Source organism: Salarias fasciatus, chromosome 16 (assembly GCF_902148845.1).
Source record: "Salarias fasciatus chromosome 16, fSalaFa1.1, whole genome shotgun sequence".
Classification (NCBI taxonomy): Eukaryota; Metazoa; Chordata; class Actinopteri; order Blenniiformes; family Blenniidae; genus Salarias; species Salarias fasciatus.
The window spans coordinates 28,846,395-28,868,155 of record NC_043760.1 but is presented as its reverse complement, the minus strand read 5'-3'; the positions used below and the strand labels follow the sequence as shown (position 1 = coordinate 28,868,155).

Sequence of the window (21,761 nt, the reverse complement as noted above, 5' to 3'; positions counted from 1 at the left end):
CTCCATACTGGGTGGTGGTAAGCTGCTACTTTACCACAGCTGCCCTGGGGCAGACTGACGGAAGCGAGGCTGCCAATCTGCGCCATCGGCCCCTCCGACCACCACCAACCATTCACTCTCACAACTTTCAAACTGGGCAAGGTCAACAAACTTTGACGGAGTTGCAGAAGTACTAACTCCAGAAATCGACAACAAAGCGCTGGCGCTAAGTCAAAAACACGGTGGAAGCAAAATATCAGATTTTGTCATGCTCAAAAAACGATTCTTACCGCTGAGGAGGTGTTCACCACGAACTAGAGCTGCCACGATTAGTCGATTAATCACGATTATGTCGACTATTAAAATAATCGACTACTAATTTAATAGTCGACTAGTCGTGTTTTTTTTTTTTTTTTTCTAATGTTTGTTTTTGTCTCGAAACTGCTGCGGTACTTTCCACTGCCGCGTCTGCCTTTCTGTGTTTGACACAAATGTGCAGTCGTGTCAGCTGCGACAACATGGCCACCCAGCGGCAGCGGAGCTCAAAAGTGTGGGAGCATGACAAGAAAACGTCAGAGAAAAGTGCATTGCAGTATCTGCAGGACAGAACTTGCCTTCCACGGCAGCACAACTGCGATGCATGAGCAGCCGAAACAGAAGAACGTCGTAGCTCGTGACAACGATGATTGCCCGTCGTCTCGGTAAGCTAATAATATTAGCATAGAGGGCTAACTTGCTGTTTACTCATAGCTGTCAACATTAGTGGTGACGATTTGATTCATTAGCTGCCTTTAGCACACATTTCATGTTTTCTGGAATGTTAGAACAGTGATGTGTTTTAATAAGAAGTGACGTCGCGCTGATGTTTTCTACCGTTATGTTTCAGAGCTTCACCCCATCGGAGCGGATTTTCTCTGCAGCAGAACATCTGCTCCCAAAAGAGAGCAGCCCGTCTCCAACACATGTAGAAATGCTGACTGTCCTGGCTGTGGACAAGAGCCGTGTGTAGTTTGGGATTATGTAGAGTCAGAGTGTAATAAAGTTGTATACAGTTGAGCGCTGAACACAAAATGCACTTTTGTTTTATTTGAGTCAGTGAGACGAAAACTTCAGTAATTCCGTAGTTTTACAGGTGCCTCCCTCATTGTTGCTATGCTTGATGCTAAACACAAATTAAGAAAAAAAAAAATTAACGTGAAGGATTTATTTTTGTGTTGTTTAGGCAAGTGTTTAGGCAAGTGCCTTTTCTTTTTTTTTTTTTTTTTTTTTTGAACTTATTCTTTATTCAAAATCTGCAAAACAAATTCCACCATACAGCTGTAAAATACTAAATTTAACAGATACAATGTGGTACAATAGTACTCCTTGTTGCCATCAAACACTTTTTTCCCATATTACAATGAAACTAACAATTTTTTTCTCAATAAACAAGAAGTCAAGTACAGATATAATTGTGAATTGGAGACCATTTATCTTTAAATATGTCAATTTTCATTTGCAGTCTTGCAGTTATCTGCTCCATGTGATATACTTCCTTCAGTTTGTTCTTCCATTGTGTAATGTTGGGGGGTTGAGGTTTAAGCCAGGAGGTAGTAATCTTTTTTTTTGCAATCAAAAGTAATATTTTTAATGGAATTCTGTTACAGTGTGGTATAAAATTAATTGGGAAAATTCCCAGAATTATGAAATTTGGTTCCAATGGAATTTTAATACCCAAGCAGTTCATAATTTCACTCTGAATGTCTTTCCAATAGTAAGTTAATCTGGGACAATCCCAAAATATATGAGTATGGTCCCCCCACACCACCACAACCCCACAACATCGATCTGAAGTTTTACCAAATTTGGATGTGACAAAAGGAGTTCTAAAGAATCTAATTTTGGTTTCCATTCAAACTCTCTTAGTGTTGGGCTGTTTGTATTTATATCCCTCCTGCATTGTTTGCTCCCAATCCTCATCCTGATTATTATGTTCATTTCCAGTTCCCATTTTCCTTTAATGTCTTTTGTATCCTCTGTTCTGTCACCTTGCAATATTTGTAGACATATGAGACATATCTGCTATTAATTGTCCTTTTGATTACAGAAATAAAAAATTGTTCTATGCTAGTGGGTGGGGCTTGTAGAGACGTCAAATAATCATGTTTATGTAGATAGTGTCTTAATTGTAATATTTATAGAATCATTGGCTGGAAGATTGTATTTTTGGTTGGAGTTGCTGGAAGGTCATTAATTCCCACAATCTACCAATTGACCCAACATCGTAAGGCCCTTTTCAGCCCAAGTTTTTAATCCAAATGAAGGAAGAAATTCAGGATTGTGATGAATTTGAATTAATCTGCAAATCGAGGTTAGGGAGATTTAGTATCTTTTTGATATTTGACCATGTTGACAAAGTAATTTGATCCATTCATTTGTAATTTTTCTTTCTTTTGTGACCATGCGTCTGGACTTATGAACAGGAATCGTATCAAGAGATACATCTTTACAATCCCCTTGTTCCATCCTACACCAAATGGTATCCTCTTCTTGACGAACCCATGCCACCATGGATCGAAGTTGAGCGGCATAATAATATTTCTTAATTGGAAGATTCAACCCTCCAAGTTCTTTTGGGCACGTAAGGGTTTTAAGTTTGATTCTTGGGCGTTTATTCTGCCAAACAAATTTTGAGAGCCATTTATTAAGCATAGTGAATGTGGACATTGGAATTTTTATAGGTAAGGATTGAAACAAAAAAAGCAGCCTGGTAATATGTTCATTCTAATTGTTTCTATTCTTCCCACAAGTGAGAGGGGTAAGATTTCCCACCTTGTAAGATCTTTTTTAATTTCAATCCAGAAGTTTGCCATAATTAGCTTTAAATAAGTGTGATATTCAGGGGTAATTATAATTCCCATATCGAAAATCCTTGATTAGACATGTTAAAATTAAATTTACTTCTAAGATTTGTTGGCCATTGGCCTTTTAACATCATCGCTTCTGATTTGATTGATTATTTGATATATCCGGAAAGTTTGCCATAATCTTCGAAATTTTTTAAGAGGGGAATTACGAAGTGGCTGGATCACTAATGTACGATAATATATCATCAGCAAAAAGCGATATCTTATGTCTTTCTTATTCCCATCCTTATGCCTTTAATATTTTCATTCATCCTGATTGAAGCTGCGATGGTTCAATATTAATTGCAAACAACAGGGACTGAGACAGTCGCCCTGCGGCAAGTGCCTTTTTCCTTATTTTACTCAAGTGCGACAGTAGCTCAGTTGGTAGAGCGGGTCGTTTATAACCGGAAGGTTGGCGGTTTGATCCCCCCTCCCACAGGTTTAAAACTGTTGTTGTATTCTTTAGGGCTGCCACAAACGATTATTTTTATTATTGATATGGTCTCCATGCACTTTATTACACTTTCATTTCATTGGATGATTTCTGTATATTTGTTTTACCCATCATTTAACTACTGCCTTTTAAAAAATAATGGACAGAAAACCGAGGATGTGTCAGCTTCGGTATTCTAATGTTGGGTTGCATCATTTGCACTATACTGTGGTCAAGCATTGTACTGTTTCAATTTTAGGATGCTGGTGACATTTAAAATAAAGTCAAGAGTTCTACATTAATGGTTGAATTTGTGATTAATTAAAAATAAGATTTAATTGATGTAGTTAACAGGGCCACACGGTGGTGCAGTGGTTAGCGCTCTTGCCTCACAGCAAGAAGGTCCTGGGTTCAAATACCGGCCGGGGCTCAGGCCTTTCTGTGTGGAGTTTGCATGTTCTCCCTGTGTGAGCGTGGGTTCTCTCCAAGTACTCCAGCTTCCTCCCACAGTCCAAAAACATGCATTTCGGGTTAATAACCCTAAATTGCCCCAAGGTATGAATGTGTGAGTGAATGGTTATATGTCTGTATATGTATGTGTCAGCCCTGTGACAGACTGGCAAACTGTCCAGGGTGACCCCACCTTTGCCCACAGCAGCTGGGATCGGCTCCAGCCACCTGTGACCCCGAAAGGGAAGAAGCGGCAGATAATAAATGAATGAATAATCAAATAAATTTCTGTGATTAATTTAGATGATTATTACTAAACTGTATATCATTGAAGTTAAATTAAATTAATTTTATAATACTGCTAAATCATTTCTAAGTTTCAGTTTATTTCAATTCAAATTAATATTTTAGTTTAATTCATTTATGTTTCGAATCAGAATTTACTGATTTTAAATGGGTAATTATGACACGCCTTATTTCACTTAAATTTACTCAATATCAAACATAGTTGAATTTATTAATAATATTGCTTGTAATGTGTTGCCTTAATTTTATTGAGTAGATAGGGGGTACTTTTTTTTACAGTGTGGCCATGCAGCGCTGTCTCACCAGATACACTAAAGGTCTCAGTTGTTCATGCACTGGAAGAACTTCATGCTCGTGGTCTGAGAGTGGTGTGCATGAGAAAGGATGGACATGCATTGAACATCAGCATGTGCAACCACCCCGGATGTGAGCTCAAGGGAAACCCCCACGAACCCCTGAAGACCTCTTTTGCACATCCAGAGATTGGAGAGAGAGTGTTTGTCATGATGGACGCCTGCCATATGCTGAAGCTGGCCCGTAACATGTTACAGGTAAATGCTGATTGTTCTAACTTACCTACTTTTTAATTTTACAGTATATTGTTGTCATGTTTCCATTTGGATAATTACGACTGTATGTGATTCTTCACATTTTATCTGTGTACTTTGTGTGAGCTGTGACTAGTGAAGATTGCGATTGTGATTCTGAAGGCCCATAGCCCAATCATGAGCACCACTGGTCCCGTCAGCTGGAAGTACATCGTTCATCTCAGTGAGGTTCAGACAAAGGAGGGACTACATGCTGCAAACAAGATCACGCAGAAGCATGTTCACTTGGACAACCAGAAGATGAAGGTGTCCCTGGCCGCACAGACTTTGAGTCGCTCAGTAACAGTTGCTCTCCGCACACTGAGGGACCTGGGCTACTCACAGTTTAAACACTGTGACGCAACAGCCGAATTCATTGAGGGAGTATGATGGGATGTCCTTCAGGCTGTAGAGGGACTAGAGGGAGTTCCAGAACATAATGAAATTACAGTTTTCACGATTGTCACACACGTTTCTCAATACAATAACTGCTTTCTCAATACTGCACACACAAAACTGAAAAACTGTACACACAAAACGCTAAACCTGACACTCCCTTTGCAAGAAGACTCTTGCCATCAAATCTCTACATTGTTTCACAAAATGGAACCCATGTTTTCATTTGCTACACACAGTCGCATTTTCCAATGACACATACCATTCATTGAGCACACACAACTAAGCTTTTGCTGCACACTACCAAGCATTTACAGCACATTGTAGTGCAAAACTGAAAACACAAAGCCTTTCTCAACTCTGTTCTCCGGCAGTAGAGTCCGAACGTGCAGTATAAAGGCACCTTCCGAGCATGGTCTGCCCTCTGGTAGTGACACAAATATACAGCCGCCCACAGTAGAAAGCAGCCGAAATCTCCATCTCTGTAGAAAATGCATGTTAAAACCAAAAAAACGGATTTGCATAATAATGATAATAATAATAATAATGATAATAATAATAATAATAATAATAATAATAATAATAATAATAATAAAACATGTCACAAACACATGAGCATTTCATCAGCCACCTGTCGGGTTCAAAAAAACTTTGATTGTGCAGAAACCCGCCCAATCTGGCAACACAGAGCCTCCGGTCATGGAGCTTTGTTTTGCATATAATGTTGTTTGTTATATTCTACCAGAAGAATAAGAAAAAACAATGTTAAGGCAAAAACACGACACAGATTTTATTTTGAAATCACTCATTTCGGAGCATGTATCTACTGTCCTTCTGCTACTCCACTTACTTCTGTTTAGGTTGACACAGCAGGGCTCCGGAGTGAGGATCCTTGCTGAAAGTTTCCGGTCCGCGGCTGTGCAGCGGGGCCAGAGCGGACCGCAGCCGCGCCGTGGCTGCTGGAGCCCTGCGGCGCTCCGCGCATGGCACGCCATCACGCACGCAGCGGAGCCGATCAGCGGAGGAACCGCCAAGACAAACAGTTCTTGGAATCGAGTCACTGGGAACCGGTTCCAGCTCTAAAAACGAATCGATTCCGGCGTGACGTCATCACATCTCCTTGACATCAAAGCAGGCCCGTTTGAAATGAACGCCACACACTTTTTCCAGTCAAAACCAGCGAGAGACCAGCGAGAGACCAGCGCGCAGCAGTTCATCCGATCATATGATCCGTGATTTTTGCAGTATTTCCAATTCTAGCTCAGTTATGCATCCTTGGTAAGCAGTTCTGTTTCATTTTTCACTTTTTTTGAAGATGGTGCAGGTAAAAACAGGAGAGATGTCCTGCTGTTAACCTGTGCTTACGTTACTCCTAATGCATAATTATTTAAATCTGCTAATGTGGTTTCTTTTACAAGGTTTATTTCAAATGTGTGATTAAGAAAAGACAGATTTAAGTAATGATTTATCAATTAATGACTCATTAGTCTGAGTTCACGTTACTACAAGCTTTTTAATGGTGATTAAAACAAAGAATAATGCATTTTGCTGTAAGACAGTAAACCAGATAGAGTTTCTTTGTTCCCTCAAGTCAAACATTTGTACTTCATACTGTCTCAAGCATTATAGCTGACAGAAGCTGTAGCTTGAGAGGAAAATCACAGTTAGAGGTTACATGACAATATCACATGATAACAGTGATATTGATTCTGAGTTCTGGTGAGAATGGAGGTCTCTGAAACTTGACTTAAACGTTCATATGGTTTTCAGGATGAGGAAGACTCAGCAGTTTGGTCCAAGACCACCTCCCAGGCCTCAGCCGCCAAACCGCGGGGTCTCCAGCACCATGGAGCCCAGGAGCAAGGCTCCGCCCACAGGGAGAGACATCAGCCTGACCAAGAGTCTGGCGAGGTTCATGGCAGCTGCTGATGTCTATGAGGACCGCCTGACCACGATGACCAAGTAAGAAAAACACTTTTCAAGGGATTTTCTTTGATATATTGAAAAGCACAAAGTATTGACTGCATGCACCTTTGGTGAGCAAAACGTTTGAAACGGTGTGTTTCATTTCCAGGAAGAAGGTGGCCGAGTCTCTGGGGTCCCTCTTCACTGAGTGGCTGGATGAGATGTGTGTCGAGATGGTAAGAAAATGTTCTTTGTGTTAAAATGAGCCCAGAAATGGAACAGAACTCTTGCTTCAGTGACAGCACTTTCTAATTGTAATGCTTTTTTCAGAATGTGGAGGAATCCATCAGGCGCAGCGCTGGAGGCAAGCTCATCCCCGTGGGCTCACAGCTGCTCGGTGCAGAGGTGAAAGGTAACGGAGCTGATGCTTTTTCAACCTTTCTTTCAGCTCAGTGCAGCAGTGTTTCCTGAATCTGGCCTCATTTCAATGTGTGCTGTTTCCCCAGGCTCTGACATCGACGCCGTCTGTGTGGGACCCTGCTTCGTCCAGAGGCACCACTTCTTCTCCTCCTTCTGCCGCAAGCTGGCCGCAAACAAAGAGGTCACCGACATGCTGGTGAGTAGCGTCTCTCATGGCAGACGAGACATTCTGGACATGAAAAACAGGTGTAAAAAGTGTTTTATTGTGAAAGAGTGACTAATTGAACCTTGTTTTGTTCAGACCTTCGAAAAGACGGTCGTCCCGGTCGTGAAGCTGACCTATAAAGGAGAGAAGGTAACTATCCAAACACCACCAGCACACTGTGGCAGTCACCTTTGTGTTTGTTCTCACGTTCTCACTTCATTTGTTTTTGTTTCCGTAGATGGACTTGGTCTACGTCCAGTACCCGGAGGACAGCGTCCCGGAGGCGGTGGACCTCATGGACGACGGTCTGGTGAGGGGTCTGGATCCACGCTGTGTGCGGAGTTTAAATGGTGAGCATCAGAGTGCAGAGACAGAGCGCTCTCTGAAACACCCTGGACTGGTTCCCTGCTGGTTTCTGTTGACACCAGCTGATTCTCAGTGTTATTAATGTCACTGTGTGTTTTTCCCTCCAGGCTACAGAGACAGCGTACAGATCCTGAGGTGTGTCCCCAACGTGTACGTCTTCCGCACCGTGTTGAGGGTCATCAAGGTCTGGGCCAAAAGTGAGTAAAGCCCACTCAAACATCCCAAAGCCAGCTGGTGACGGGGGAGACTGAACATCCTGAGCATCATGTCCTCCGTCCTCCTCGCTGCCCGTCACATTCACAACCAGGATTCAGTCTGACACCTTTGCTGCTGTTTAATCTTTGTTCTGCTTTTCCTCCAGAGCGCCAGATTTACTCCAACAGGCTGGGCTTCCTGGGCGGTATCTCATGGGCCATCTTGGTCGCCAGGGTTTGCCAGCTCTACCCCAACGCCACCGTGGCGGCCCTGGTGACCCATTTCTTCAGGCTGTACAGCACGTGGTGAGTTAATCCTCTGTTTCCTGTCACTGGAGGAAACAGCTGGAATGTGTAGAGATCGTAGCAGAGCTGAGTTTCCACTGCTTGCTGAAAGTAGCAGATGATCATCAGAGCCTCATTTGTTTGTGTGTTTCAGGGACTGGAACAACCCGGTGCGCCTGAGAAATGAGAACAGGGAGTTCCCTTCCTGGGATTCCCAGGTAAGAAACATGAGCTTTCTTTCTGTACAAACAGTCGATGCAAAAAGCAGCATCATGATCCAGCAGGAAGAGGAATGCAACGCTTCTCTGTTGATTTCTCTGTTGGTGAAACCATGATGATACGTTCTACCCTGTGTTTTCAGGCTCCCTGGAGTGACCGCTTCCCCCTGATGCCCATAATGACCCCAGCGTTCCCCCAGCAGAACTCCACCTTTAACATGGCCAAGTCCAACATGGCCGTCATCACCCAGGAGTTTGTTCGAGGTATGAAGTCTCTTTTCTGCTCCGTGGTTGAATCGCGTGTTGAATCAGATGATGAAGCTGATCAGACGCCGGTGACTCTGCTGCTACCAAACCTTCAGGGATGTGATTCTTGGAAGCCAGAGATGTGTTTTGTCCTAAAGCTGTTTCTCTCCCCTCCACAGGCTGGCACATCACCGAGGGCATCTACAGCGGAAGAGCTGAGTGGGCCAGACTCTTCCAGATGGAGGACCTCGAGCGGAAGTACCAGTACGTATTGATGGCTGGAATGTCAGCCCAACACTCACATGTGCTCTTATTCTGAGTGGACAGCCCTTGAAGCTGTTCTTCTTCTGGTTGGTGTCAGTGCCATGGACTAGAAGTGTCCACTTCTCTGAATAAGGCCAATGCTTTATGACTGTAGAATTTAAATATGACTCCTGTTGAGAAAACGTTTCTCTCTCTCTCCTTAAAGGCATTACGTTGAGTTGGACGTCTCGTACACGTCCGAGAGTCAGGCTCTGCGATGGTGAGTAAACCAAAAACAGTCTTCAAATCTTTGGCATGGCCAGGAACAGTATGTTTCTGTGACTTGTCACTGGTCTTGATGTAGAAACAGAGCTGGATTCTGGTTTGCAGCTCCAGTGGCGTTGTGCTCTTTCTAAAGTTCTTGTCTTTTTTTGGCAGGGTGGGCTTAGTGGAGGCCAAACTCCGGATTCTGGTGGGATATCTGGATAAGGACTGGCAGATCTCCCTGGTCCGTACCATCCCAGAGCCCTCTCCAGGTCCCCAGAATCTCCACAACAGGTAAGGATGTGCAATTCTGAGGAAGACTTCATTTTTCTGTTGTGTTGTGTGTTGTTGTCTGGGCTCACGAGTGTTCGTGTTTTTGTGTGTGGTTCAGAGAGGAGAAGAGCACCAGGTGGAGGCTGGGACTGCTGCTCAACCAGGAAGTCCTGAGACGGCCGCTGGACATCACCGCTGTGCTGCACAGGTTCACTGAATATGGTCAGTATGTTTTGGATCAGGAAGAAATCAGTCTCTTTGACTTACTCTGAATGATTGTATTCACTTGTTGGATGTGATGTTGTTGCAGTGTACATGTTCGCCAGGAAGTGTGGCATCCTGGAGGACGGAATGAGGCTCTCCGCCTCAGTGACCAGCAGGGGGCAGCAGGTGTGCCGTCCTGCAGCCCAGAAGAGAAGACTCGGGGAGGAATCTTTGAATGTGGCAAAGAAGGCCAAAGTGGACACGGTTTGTAGACCCATCTAGCATTTCCTGATGACTTGATATTTGAATGTTCTCATGTGGACATCCTGGATGTCTGGCTCTCCAGTCTGAACAGTAACAGTCTTGGTGCTGCTGTAACATGCCTGCTCCCTCACCTTGTCTCCTACAGCCTCCAGGCAGAGACGCCAGAGCTGTTGTTCACCCTAGAGTCAGTCCTGGGGAGGGACCGTCTGGCTGTGTCTCCTCCATCAAGAGACCCCGGAGTCCTGAGCTTCAGGCACCGGCGGCCAAAATCCCGCGACGTGAGCCGGTAAGTTCAACTGGGACGGAAGGTGTGTTTGGCTCATATCAGAGATCTGACTGATTATTCTGTCTGGTATTTTTCTTTTCAGACTCCTGATGTGGAGCGGCTGGACTCGAGGGAAAAGCCAGTCCAGCCCAGACGCGTCTTCAAGCTGAGACGCCCCAGGTACCATACACACCCCTTCAGACCCTGATGCCACCGTCATGCTACGTGGCAGATTTGTAAATCTTAAGTTTTGGCGTGAAAACTGACTTCACTGTGTTTCTCTCATTGCAGTTTTAATTGAGCGACTGAGCTTCCTGCTGCAGGGGGGGCAGCGGACTCCTTGAGGGGGAGGAGTCTGAGGAGCCTCTGCAGGTGAGGCCGAGGAGGAGACGGAGCCACGCTTCCTGTCTCAGTGAAGCTGCCGGGCTTCCTCCACTGCTGCTCAGGAACATGACCACAACCAGGGCCACAGGTAGGATTTCTGAACTGGGGGACCAAGCTCTCAGCAAATTTTGGGCTTTAACAAGTTCTGAAGCTGTTACTTTTGGCCTACGGGCCTATGGGAAAGAGGTTTTCACTAAAAAGCCCCCGGAGGGAATCATATTTCCCACTGGCCAAAGAATAATAGGAAAAAGGCCGACCCAACGATTCAAACACATAAAACCCGCAAGACAATAGAAAAGAAACAAAAATGAAGGGAGAAAAGAAAAAAAAAGAAAATGGACACAACAATAACAGAGATGTTAAACAATACAGCCAAACAAAACAACAAACAATTACCACAGTGTAGATGTCAACAATAAACACAAAAAACAAAAAACAAAAAAACAAAATTTGGCCTGGCAGCCTGACGTGGACCCGGGGTCACTCGTCGGTCCGGTCCAGGAGAACGGCCGAAGCACGTAGAACCAGGATAAAATACTGGTGTGTAATGTCGAGGCTAAAAAAAAAAAAAAAAACAGCAGCTCTGGAGAGAGCAGCGGCCGGCGTTTACATCACGGCTCTAAGCCTGCAAATAACATTAAAATCAGTAATCTGCAGTGCAATATTGATGAGCATAGACATATGCATATTTGCGAAACCCTCCCTGTGTCCCTCCGCAGGAGCCGTACTTTGCTGCTACGTCATCAACATGCGACACTTCACGTGTTGGTCGCTGCTGAAGCTGCGTGAGTCCCGGGTTTGAGCTCAGGTAAGTCGTCTGTTCTGCGGGATTTCTGTGGATTCCCTCCGTCGGTGGAAGGTTCCGGTCCCTGAGCTTCTTCCGGTCTCTCTGCTCTCGAACCGTCTGCGTTTGTTTCTGTGTTGAAATCCCACTTTGAAGTGACCGACCGTCTGAGTCCTCTGGTGGAAGGAAATCTGAGTCTCTGGACCAAACCGTCTGTTTAGTTTGAACTGTTCAGTCTGGAGAGAGGCCGCAGCGGGAGTCCTTCTCTTTAGTGTTTCCTCCTGACAGTTGCTTCGTGTCCGCAGCAGCGCTGTTTCCTCCCTGTTAGAGAATCCTCACCTGCCTGCAGCTTGTTTCAGGAGAACATTGTTGAGTTGTCTGTGTTCTGATTCTCACAGACAAATCTCTCCAAATCCAAACTATTTCTCTTCTTACTTCGTATCCTGTCCATGATTTAAACACGTTGGTGTGTGTGTGTGTGTGTGTGTGTGCGTTCTCAGTGAAATGTTTTTTTGTAAATTGCACATATACAGATTATTCCAGGATTAGTAAGATACGCATAAATAAACCATTAAACGTTTTCTTGGTCAGTTTTCTTGATCAGTATTAGTTATTTTTTGTGTTTTCTGTGACCAGAAATAAGCTGTTCATTCAAAAGAGGACTAAACGAAGTCAGATCAGAGATGAAATAAAATAAATCGGATGTTATTGATGTGTTTCTGGATTCTGTCCTGCTCCAGCTCCAGCTCCAGACGCCATGAGCGACAGTGACGATGACGGCGTTCCCACCCTGTCTGCTCACACTCTGGCCGCCCTGCAGGAGTTTTACAGCGAGACCAGGACCGGTCTGGACCGCAGCGTCCAACCGTCAGACCAGTTCGCGGTGGGAGCGGTGGAGGAGGACTGGGTGAGTTTTCTGGATTGAAGGACATCGTTCTGGCGCTGGTGGAGACGAAGTGGGCAGACGCCGAGGCTTCAACCCACAGTAATGTCGATGAACAGCGACCGCTATGAGCAGGATTTCAAAAGGAAGAAGAACTGATGGTTTTGCTCTCATCAAGTCTCTGAAGCTCCCTGTGCCGTTGTGTCTGCTCCTCCAGAGGATGAGCCAGTTCTGGTACAGCGACGAGACGGCGGCCCGGTTGGCCGAGGAGGTCGTCCGAGAGGCTGGAGAGGGAGGCAGGTAAAGAGACGCAGCTCCACCAGCCAGCAGGGGGCAGCAGGGAGCGGTCTGTTCTTTAATGACCACTGAAGGAGTGTGTGTGTGTCCTGACAGTGTGTGTTTCCTCCCAGGATCGCGTGTGTGAGCGCGCCCAGCGTGTACCAGAAGCTGAAGCAGGGAGTCGTCGGCGGCTCGGACCGAGTGTCGGCCGTGGTGCTCGAGTACGACCGCCGCTTCGCCGCCTACGGCGAGGACTTTGTGTACTACGACTACAACCAGCCGCTGTCCCTCCCGGCCGTCGTGGCGCCGCGGAGCTTCGACGTGGTTCTGGCCGATCCGCCTTACCTGTCCGAGGAGTGTCTGAGCAAAGTGGCTGAAACCATCAAGTACCTGAGCAAAGGCAAGGTGCTGCTGTGCACAGGTACCCGACGACCCAGAGGCCGGACCGGAGCGGGGAGGAGGGAAAAGCCCGCTCGGCGCTCACCTCTTTGTCTTTTGACTCCCACAGGAGCCATCATGGAGAAGCTGGCCGGAGAGCTCCTGGGTGTGACGATGTGCAGCTTTCTGCCCAAACACAACAGAAACCTGTCCAATGAGTTCCGCTGCTTCGTCAACTACCCGTCCCGCCTGTCCTGAGGAGCTCGCCGCTGCTGGAGGACGCTTTATTTACTCATGTCAGCCGACAGGAAGGCCTCGGCTCACCGAGTTCACTCAGAGGTTTCAACATGGAGACCAGAGTGAGGAGCTCCAGCGGGTCTTTTTTTTAAAGCCTGTTTTTAATTGGCCCGCAGAACTTATCGAGTGATTCACTCTTAACTTCACGCCAGCAGATTTAAACGCTCTGCTGGTTTTTCTGGATGTGACGAACGTTTCCTGACAGAGCGACTCCATCTGAGCACAAAGACAGAACAATCAACCTGGTTCTTCCAACTCCACAGGCTCAGGTCTGGGCTCTGTGTCTGCCAGTAGGTGGCAGCGTCGATACATGAATCAGACTCAGTTTGACCGACCAGGACTCTGAAGAGTGTTAACTTTTATCCAACACATGAAGACTTTTTATTAACTCTGGTTCAGTAATTCCCGGGGCAGATGGAATGAATTCACATTTTACTGTGTTCCAACACCGTATATCTCCTTCCACTGAAAGGAAATAGTTTATTTTTCTCCAAACAAATCTCTGTAAAACTGAATTTCTCTGTTCACTAAGAAATGTGCTTTAAATGTAGATATTTCACACATGATGAACTTTTCAGTTGTTTATGTGGACTCAACACTTGTCATTTTTGATGTTTCGTACTGGAGGAACTGTGTGTGAATCCAGCGAAAGATGTGACAAATAAAGTTTTCTTTTATCCTGAAGTCTTGGTCTGCTGTGGTCTCTGTACGGTCCCACTAAAGTCTGGTCAAATCCATTCTGTAGAAACTACAGCTGATAAACTGACTTTTAATCAATCCACTGGTTTTAGAAATGGCTCCTGTGAAAGCTGAAACCCTCCCAAATGTTTAATATACTAAAATAAAATTTGCTTCACTGAAGAAAGATTGATCATTTAATGAACACGACGCATCAGGACAGATCTTCATGTTCAGGGACAGTTGGTCCAGTTCCATCATTTTCACCACTTTATTTCATGTCGGTGCTGAATCCTGACGAACCGTGTCTTCCTGACCAAACAGCTTCAGACAGTTTCATAACAAAGGAAAAATGACTTTCATCCTCTCACAACCCATGAAACCAACCCTGTACTGATTTGTGGAACTTGGATCCGGAGCTCAGCTGTTTAACCTCAAGCCTGTTTTTGGGCTGTGGAAGGAAACGAACAGGAAGAACATGCAGATCCTCCAAGCAGCATGTTGTATTCCAGTCCTTCACGTCAGGAGAAGGCGGGCGGAGCGGCGCTGGAGCAGGGCTTCATACTTTCTTCCCCCCGGACAGAAGCCTCCCGGCCTTGGGCGGCACCCGGTCCAGGCTCTGGTTGGCGGCCCGGCCGTCCGGGTCCTTCTCCAGCCACGGCACGCAGGTGCACCCCACCGGGATGGAGACGTAGACCTCGGCGTAGGAGTGTCGGCCCCCGGCGCAGGAGCCGGTCCTCCTCAGGACGACGGAGGGAGCGAAGACCGGCGTGCTGCGGAGCCGCCGGCGGTCCTCGCCGTGCGGCCCGGCCAGGCAGCCCTGGCACAGGCAGTAGGCCTCCGGGATGTAGCGGGGGTACCGGGCCGGGTCGTAGGAGATCCTGGAACCACACATTTATCCTCATCATAATCCTGAACTTCACACTTCTTCCAGTCAGACTGGAGACCCGTTTACACGACGACGTTTCAAGAGACAACTTGGGGGCTGCAGGGGGTCTGGCGCCTCCTGCAGGGACCTGCGGGGATCTGCAGGTGACACTCACCTGTAGGCCCAGGGGGAGATGCTGAGCAGGTTGACCGGCAGGCGGGCCTTGCCGTCGGCCGCGTCTCGTGCCGCCGTCGGGCAGGTCAGGTTGAGTTTGTCCCGCGGCTCCAGCTGCAGCGCGTGGTGAAAGGCGCTCATCACGCCCACCGAGAGGCGCCCGAACATCTGCTCCAGGATCTCCTCCGGCAGGTCCAGGCAGGACCGGGTCCTGGGGACCTTCTTGCGGACGCGCACCGCTTCTGCCGGCAGGCTGTGCAGCATCAGAGCCACGTGCAGCAGCAGCAGGAGGAGGGTGATCTGATGTGGCATCGCTGCGCCGCTGTGCCAAACTGCGCAATGTAGCGCACAGCGTTCGGTCTGTTCTCCTCTCAAAAGTCGCTGCAGAGAATAAAGCATGTCCCCTTAATAATCCGGACGCTTCAGTGTCGCGTTATAATCCAGAAAACTGCGTCCTGTCAGTCCAGCAGCGCGCAGAAGGTCCAGTGTCCGGACGATGGAACCGAGCCGCGGGCGCGCTGCCAGGTGAACCGCGGGAACATGTTGGCGCCACACGTCCACTGTCCTCTCCAGGGACAATAATGCTCTCAGAATCAGAAAATGTTATTTCCTGTCTTGTAGCGGCCAGTGGTGCTTTCTCTCCCGCGCGTTTTAATTGTTTGTCGCGTTCCCTGGTTCTGGATCCTGGCTTCACACCAGACTCTCTGCAGTCAGCACAGAGAAAAGCGTCACTTCAGCTTTCAGAGAGAAATTATCAAGTCGAGTTAACGCAAACGCTAAATAAACACAAATCACATGTCACTGCTGTTATTAGTACATTTCTTTTCAGTGACCCTACTTCAGATCCACGCCATTACATCTTGTTGTGAGGCGAGATTTATTAGCTTCAGATGAAATAAAACGATCATCAGACGGTCCAAGATTAATTCAGTGCAGTTGTTTCTGCAGGAAACTCTGAATATAGTCTGGCATCCTGCTCGAGGACAAGGTCACAGTCATAACTCTGTTGTTTAGAAAAGGCTTCTTCAGATGATCTTCTGCTCAAAATGAAACTCGCTTTTCCATTTAAATGCAGAAATAATTATTTTTATTAGACATTTCACCACAAAAGATACAAAGAAAACTATAAACACCACTCTACACCGTTCTCATGTCGATATGTGGAATGAGTCACGGTTCCAGAGCAGAGGTCAGGATGGATGAATTCCACACGATTGGAATGAAAAATGGATAGATGGATGGACCTGTGGGCAATCCGCTAACCAGGGTCACGTAACCAAAATTAAATGAGAGCACATCAACAACTATAACATTTTGGAATACTTCAGAGTGCTAAACATAAATACAACCCCCCCCCCCCCTCCCCCCATCAAAACAAAAAAAGAACCTATAGGAATACCTTCTCCAGAGAGCAGTGTCTCAGTGAGTCCAGGAACTTCATGGACACGGTTCTCTGGATCCACAGCACGACCCTTTGGGCAGTGACTGTGGTTGCTGTTCCACTCAGCAACACAGTCCTTGCTTCCAATCAGGCTTCTGCAGCAGGTTGAGAGCTACGGTTTGTCTAGAGGACCCGCAGGTTAAGAAAAAACACAAACAGAAAATCATTCATTAAAAAAGAAAAATAAAAGATCTGGCATTGAAACAGTGATCTGCATGTCCAGGGATGCTGAACCCTGTTCCTGCAGAGTCCCTGTCCCGCCTGTCTAAACTCTCCCTGCTCTAGTCAGCCTACTCGTATTGACTGGTTCATCACTGGGCTTCGTTAGGCGCCTCAGGACAGGACCATGGGGTTCACGTATGCTGAAGCAGGGAGAGAGCTCAAACAAGCGGGACAGGGACTCTCCAGGAACTGGGCTGAGCACCCATGATGGAGGACACCTCCTAAAATGGATTAAGACGAGGTACATATGAAATCTGTACACACAGCACTGTGTTGGGTGTTGTGCTTCTGATGTCTCATTCAATATTTTCATTCTTCCACAGAAAAGCAGAATCAAGCTGTGCAGCGCAGACAGGCGAAGGCCAGCTTTACAGGAGCTGATCAGCTTCAGGAAGAGACGGGGTTGTTGTCACTGCATGTCCACTCAACGCTTTCATCCTCCTGGACACTTGTTTCAGTTCCTGAGCTGCTTCCAGTTCCAGGGTCTTCTGGCCCACTGAAGAAGCATTCTATAATTTGACCTTGATAATTAGCACATACACTGATGCAGGAGCGTCAAACCCAGGTCCTGGAGGGCCGCAGCCCTGCTTCAACACACCTGGAAGTCATGGAGGTTCATGACCGGGTTCAGCAGGAAGTCAGATAACGAGTATCATTACAATCAGCTGTGCTGAAGCAGGGAAGAGCTGCAGTCCTCAGTTACCTCAACCTCCTCCTTTTGTTGCCTTGCAGCTCCTGCATCTGCTCTTCAGGCACAACACACACTTTTCCAGGGTTTTTCATTCCAGTATGCTGATCCTGTGATTAATAAACAATAAGGCAGGGTGATTTTTATTATCACTCTACTAGGGCTGGGCGATATGGCAAAAAAAATGATCACGATTTTTTTTTTCATATCATTCGATCTCGATTATAATCACGATATGTTATATTGTTTTTAAACCAGTTTTAAAGCATCTGCACTGAAAACTAGAAGTAAAGAATAGTTAAACATTTTATTAAACTAAGTAAATAGCAATGCAAATTAAATAATATAAACATAGAAAAATAAGAACAATTTCACTTAACAGTGCAGTAAATGGAAAAAAAAAATCTAGCACCAAGATAATAAAATCTTGCGATGCACCGTTTTTTTTTCAGTAAAGGAGAAGAACTGAACGATCGTTAGTTACAGTGTTACAGTTTACAGCCCTGAGGATTTTTGTTGCTATAAAAGATTAAAAAACTAAAGAAACCGCCTGGAGATAATGAAGGTGCTTTAGAATATAAACATTATTTTCAAGTTCTGATGCTAAATATGCTGCTGCCATCATTAATGCTTGCATCAAATGTACAAAATTTAAATAATCGAGATTGGACAGATTACACTTAAAATGTAGCAGTACAAAACTACAATAACACACAAAAAAAATAGACAAAAGTAATTGTTTTTATCCTCTTAGAATGTTGCTCGTATGGTGCAGTGGCCTGAAAAGACGACACTGGCTACGTTTACATGCAGTCAATATTCGTGTTAAGATAAATATTCTGGTTTCTGAAACATAATAACCCCAGAGAGATCCTCATTCAGACCACGGCCACAGACGACGCCATGACTGCATTTACACTTCATGCCACTAGGGGTGCTGTTTGCATGTTCAACCTTATTTTACACAGACACCACAGAAGAAGCAGGGCGCTGCAGTCGCTGCAGGCTCTCTCTGCATGTTGTTAGAAGAAGAGTGTCAGCGGCAAGACGTGGAGATATGTTCAATGATGCGATGCAGCGTTTTTTCAGTAAAAGAGAAGAACTGAACGATCGTTAGTTAAACTGTATCACAAGTAGCTCCTACTAAAAAGACCAGATTCTTTGCGGAACGGTGTGCTAGCAGCGGCGTGCTAGCAGCGGAGCGGGTGGAGCAGCCTGTCCTGTCAGCAGCAGCCTCATCTTCAGAGCATAACGCCGAGGCATGGCTGACTTCATCTGCTTCGCTGCCCTCGGCTCCACGTTCAGCTCCATCTCTGGTTACTTCTCAGACAACTTTCAGGCGGAAGTTGAGCAGGAAAAAGCCGACTTTGATTGGCTGTGGTCACGCACATTTCTGCCTTGTCTGATCTAGTAATTGTGCTCACAGCTGATCACCGTGATCGACTGGAAATTAATCGCGATCAACAATCACGATCATATAATCGCCCAGGCCTACTCTCTACCAAATATTCACTATATTCTTCGTCATTTATATCCAGGTGAAGAAAACATCCCCCTAGTTTCATGGGAGTTGATAATTTCATTTCCTCATCTATCTGTCAGCAGAATGGACTCTGCTGTGCAACCACAACACAAGGAAGGAGGATAAAGTGCCTTTCCATATTTTTCCCATGAACCCCGATTGTCGGAGAAAGTGGGCAAACGCTGTGAAGAGAGTGGAACCGGACGGCTCGGAGTGGACACCAACCCATACAACAATCCTTCGTGGTAGGGCTGCCACAAACGATTATTTTGGTCGCTGATTATTTTTTCGATTAGTCGACTAATCGCATCATATATAAATTAAATGTAGAACATATTTTATCGCACCACCGTGAAGCTGTTCTTTCAGCCTTTCAGATTTCAGCTTTAAGTGTTTTAAGGTATATTGCTAACTAAAAATAAAGACAATTCAGATGAGAGTTCATTAAACCTTTATTTAAGGGCATAAATTGCAAATACTTAATAATGCATTGGTTTTATATAGCGCTTTTCAGGACACTCAAAGACACTTTACATTGCATTCTTCATTCTCTCCATACTGGGTGGTGGTAAGCTGCTACTTTACCACAGCTGCCCTGGGGCAGACTGACGGAAGCGAGGCTGCCAATCTGCGCCATCGGCCCCTCCGACCACCACCAACCATTCACTCTCACAACTTTCATACTGGGCAAGGTCAACAAACTTTGACGGAGTTGCAGAAGTACTAACTCCAGAAATCGACAACAAAGCGCTGGCGCTAAGTCAAAAACACGGTGGAAGCAAAATATCAGATTTTGTCATGCTCAAAACACGATTCTTACCGCTGAGGAGGTGTTCACCACGAAGTAGAGCTGCCACGATTAGTCGATTAATCACGATTATGTCGACTATTAAAATAATCGACTACTAATTTAATAGTCGACTAGTCGTGGGTTTTTTTTTTTTTTCTAATGTTTGTTTTTGTCTCGAAACTGCTGCGGTACTTTCCACTGCCGCGTCTGCCTTTCTGTGTTTGACACAAATGTGCAGTCGTGTCAGCTGCGACAACATGGCCACCCAGCGGCAGCGGAGCTCAAAAGTGTGGGAGCATGACAAGAAAACGTCAGAGAAAAGTGCATTGCAGTATCTGCAGGACAGAACTTGCCTTCCACGGCAGCACAACTGCGATGCATGAGCAGCCGAAACAGAAGAACGTCGTGGCTCGTGACAACGATGATTGCCCGTCGTCTCGGTAAGCTAATAATATTAGCATAGAGGGCTAACTTGCTGTTTACTCATAGCTGTCAACATTAGTGGTGACGATTTGATTCATTAGCTGCCTTTAGCACACATTTCATGTTTTCTGGAATGTTAGAACAGTGATGTGTTGTAATAAGAAGTGACGTCGCGCTGATGTTTTCTACCGTTATGTTTCAGAGCTTCACCCCATCGGAGCGGATTTTCTCTGCAGCAGAACATCTGCTCCCAAAAGAGAGCAGCCCGTCTCCAACACATGTAGAAATGCTGACTGTCCTGGCTGTGGACAAGAGCCGTGTGTAGTTTGGGATTATGTAGAGTCAGAGTGTAATAAAGTTGTATACAGTTGAGCGCTGAACACAAAATGCACTTTTGTTGTATTTGAGTCAGTGAGACGAAAACTTCAGTAATTCCGTAGTTACAGGTGCCTCCCTCATTGTTGCTATGCTTGATGCTAAACACAAATTAAGAAGAAAAAAAAATTAACGTGAAGGATTTATTTTTGTGTTGTTTAGGCAAGTGTTTAGGCAAGTGCCTTTTCTTTTTCTTTTTCTTTTTTTTTTTTTTTTGAACTTATTCTTTATTCAAAATCTGCAAAACAAATTCCACCATACAGCTGTAAAATACTAAATTTAACAGATACAGTGTGGTACAATAGTACTCCTTGTTGCCATCAAACACTTTTTTCCCATATTACAATGAAACATTAACAATTTTTTTCTCAATAAACAAGAAGTCAAGTACAGATATAATTGTGAATTGGAGACCATTTATCTTTAAATATGTCAATTTTCATTTGCAGTCTTGCAGTTATCTGCTCCATGTGATATACTTCCTTCAGTTTGTTCTTCCATTGTGTAATGTTGGGGGGTTGAGGTTTAAGCCAGGAGGTAGTAATCTTTTTTTTTTGCAATCAAAAGTAATATTTTTAATGGAATTCTGTTACAGTGTGGTATAAAATTAATTGGGACAATTCCCAGAATTATGAAATTTGGTTCCAATGGAATTTTAATACCCAAGCAGTTCATAATTTCACTCTGAATGTCTTTCCAATAGTAAGTTAATCTGGGACAATCCCAAAATATATGAGTATGGTCCCCCACACCACCACAACCCCTCCAACATCGATCTGAAGTTTTACCAAATTTGGATGTGACAAAAGGAGTTCTAAAGAATCTAATTTTGGTTTTCCATTCAAACTCTCTTAGTGTTGGGCTGTTTGTTATTTTATATCCCTCCTGCATTGTTTGCTCCCAATCCTCATCCTTGATTATTATGTTCATTTCCAGTTCCCATTTTCCTTTAATGTCTTTTGTATCCTCTGTTCTGTCACCTTGCAATATTTTGTAGACATATGAGACATATCTGCTATTAATTGTCCTTTTGATTACAGAAATAAAAAATTGTTCTATGCTAGTGGGTGGGGCTTGTAGAGACGTCAAATAATCATGTTTATGTAGATAGTGTCTTAATTGTAAATATTTATAGAAATCATTGGCTGGAAGATTGTATTTTTGTTGGAGTTGCTGGAAGGTCA

At 45.1% G+C, this 21,761-nt stretch overlaps 3 protein-coding genes across 4 annotated transcripts; 2 read left to right on the top strand and 1 right to left on the bottom strand.

The window, feature by feature from the left end:
* The first annotated feature begins 615 nt into the window (after positions 1-615).
* On the top strand, positions 616-10,692 carry LOC115402718 (poly(A) polymerase type 3-like). Its single transcript, XM_030111242.1, has 18 exons — positions 616-680; positions 6,810-7,001; positions 7,114-7,180; positions 7,275-7,356; positions 7,451-7,560; positions 7,666-7,719; positions 7,808-7,919; positions 8,043-8,132; positions 8,297-8,435; positions 8,569-8,632; positions 8,776-8,896; positions 9,058-9,163; positions 9,348-9,401; positions 9,560-9,679; positions 9,867-9,880; positions 9,969-10,126; positions 10,495-10,571; positions 10,683-10,692. Exons 1-18 carry the CDS (start codon positions 616-618, stop codon positions 10,690-10,692), a joined length of 1,635 nt encoding a protein of 544 aa, XP_029967102.1.
* Positions 10,546-14,074, top strand: LOC115403304 (EEF1A lysine methyltransferase 1-like). 2 transcript variants are annotated; one of them, XM_030112163.1, is made up of 7 exons: positions 10,546-10,571; positions 10,683-10,863; positions 11,495-11,583; positions 12,306-12,466; positions 12,660-12,742; positions 12,853-13,142; positions 13,230-14,074. In XM_030112163.1, the coding sequence occupies exons 4-7, from the start codon at positions 12,317-12,319 to the stop codon at positions 13,355-13,357; spliced, it is 651 nt and encodes a 216-aa protein (XP_029968023.1). In that variant the 5' UTR covers positions 10,546-10,571; positions 10,683-10,863; positions 11,495-11,583; positions 12,306-12,316; the 3' UTR covers positions 13,358-14,074. The 2 variants fall into 2 exon arrangements, with proteins under 2 accessions (XP_029968023.1, XP_029968022.1); XM_030112162.1 differs by having other exon boundaries at positions 12,300-12,466.
* A 372-nt stretch (positions 14,075-14,446) lies between these two features.
* LOC115403445 (interleukin-17D-like) lies at positions 14,447-15,467 on the bottom strand. Its single transcript, XM_030112340.1, has 2 exons — positions 15,118-15,467; positions 14,447-14,955 (listed from the first exon to the last, which is right to left on the bottom strand). The coding sequence occupies exons 1-2, from the start codon at positions 15,426-15,428 to the stop codon at positions 14,634-14,636; spliced, it is 633 nt and encodes a 210-aa protein (XP_029968200.1). The 5' UTR covers positions 15,429-15,467; the 3' UTR covers positions 14,447-14,633.
* Between the last annotated feature and the right edge of the window lie 6,294 nt (positions 15,468-21,761).

Coding starts and splice junctions, on each gene's coding strand:
- LOC115402718 (XM_030111242.1), top strand. CDS start 616: ATGCATGAGCAGCCGAAACAGAAGAACGTCGTAGCTCGTGACAACGAT. Junction 7,002..7,113: donor CGCCTGACCACGATGACCAA/GTAAGAAAAACA, acceptor TTTCATTTCCAG/GAAGAAGGTGGCCGAGTCTC. Junction 7,181..7,274: donor ATGAGATGTGTGTCGAGATG/GTAAGAAAATGT, acceptor TGCTTTTTTCAG/AATGTGGAGGAATCCATCAG.
- LOC115403304 (XM_030112163.1), top strand. CDS start 12,317: ATGAGCGACAGTGACGATGACGGCGTTCCCACCCTGTCTGCTCACACT. Junction 12,743..12,852: donor GAGGCTGGAGAGGGAGGCAG/GTAAAGAGACGC, acceptor GTTTCCTCCCAG/GATCGCGTGTGTGAGCGCGC. Junction 13,143..13,229: donor CAAGGTGCTGCTGTGCACAG/GTACCCGACGAC, acceptor TGACTCCCACAG/GAGCCATCATGGAGAAGCTG.
- LOC115403445 (XM_030112340.1), bottom strand. CDS start 15,428: ATGCCACATCAGATCACCCTCCTCCTGCTGCTGCTGCACGTGGCTCTG. Junction 14,956..15,117: donor ATCTCCCCCTGGGCCTACAG/GTGAGTGTCACC, acceptor GTGTGGTTCCAG/GATCTCCTACGACCCGGCCC.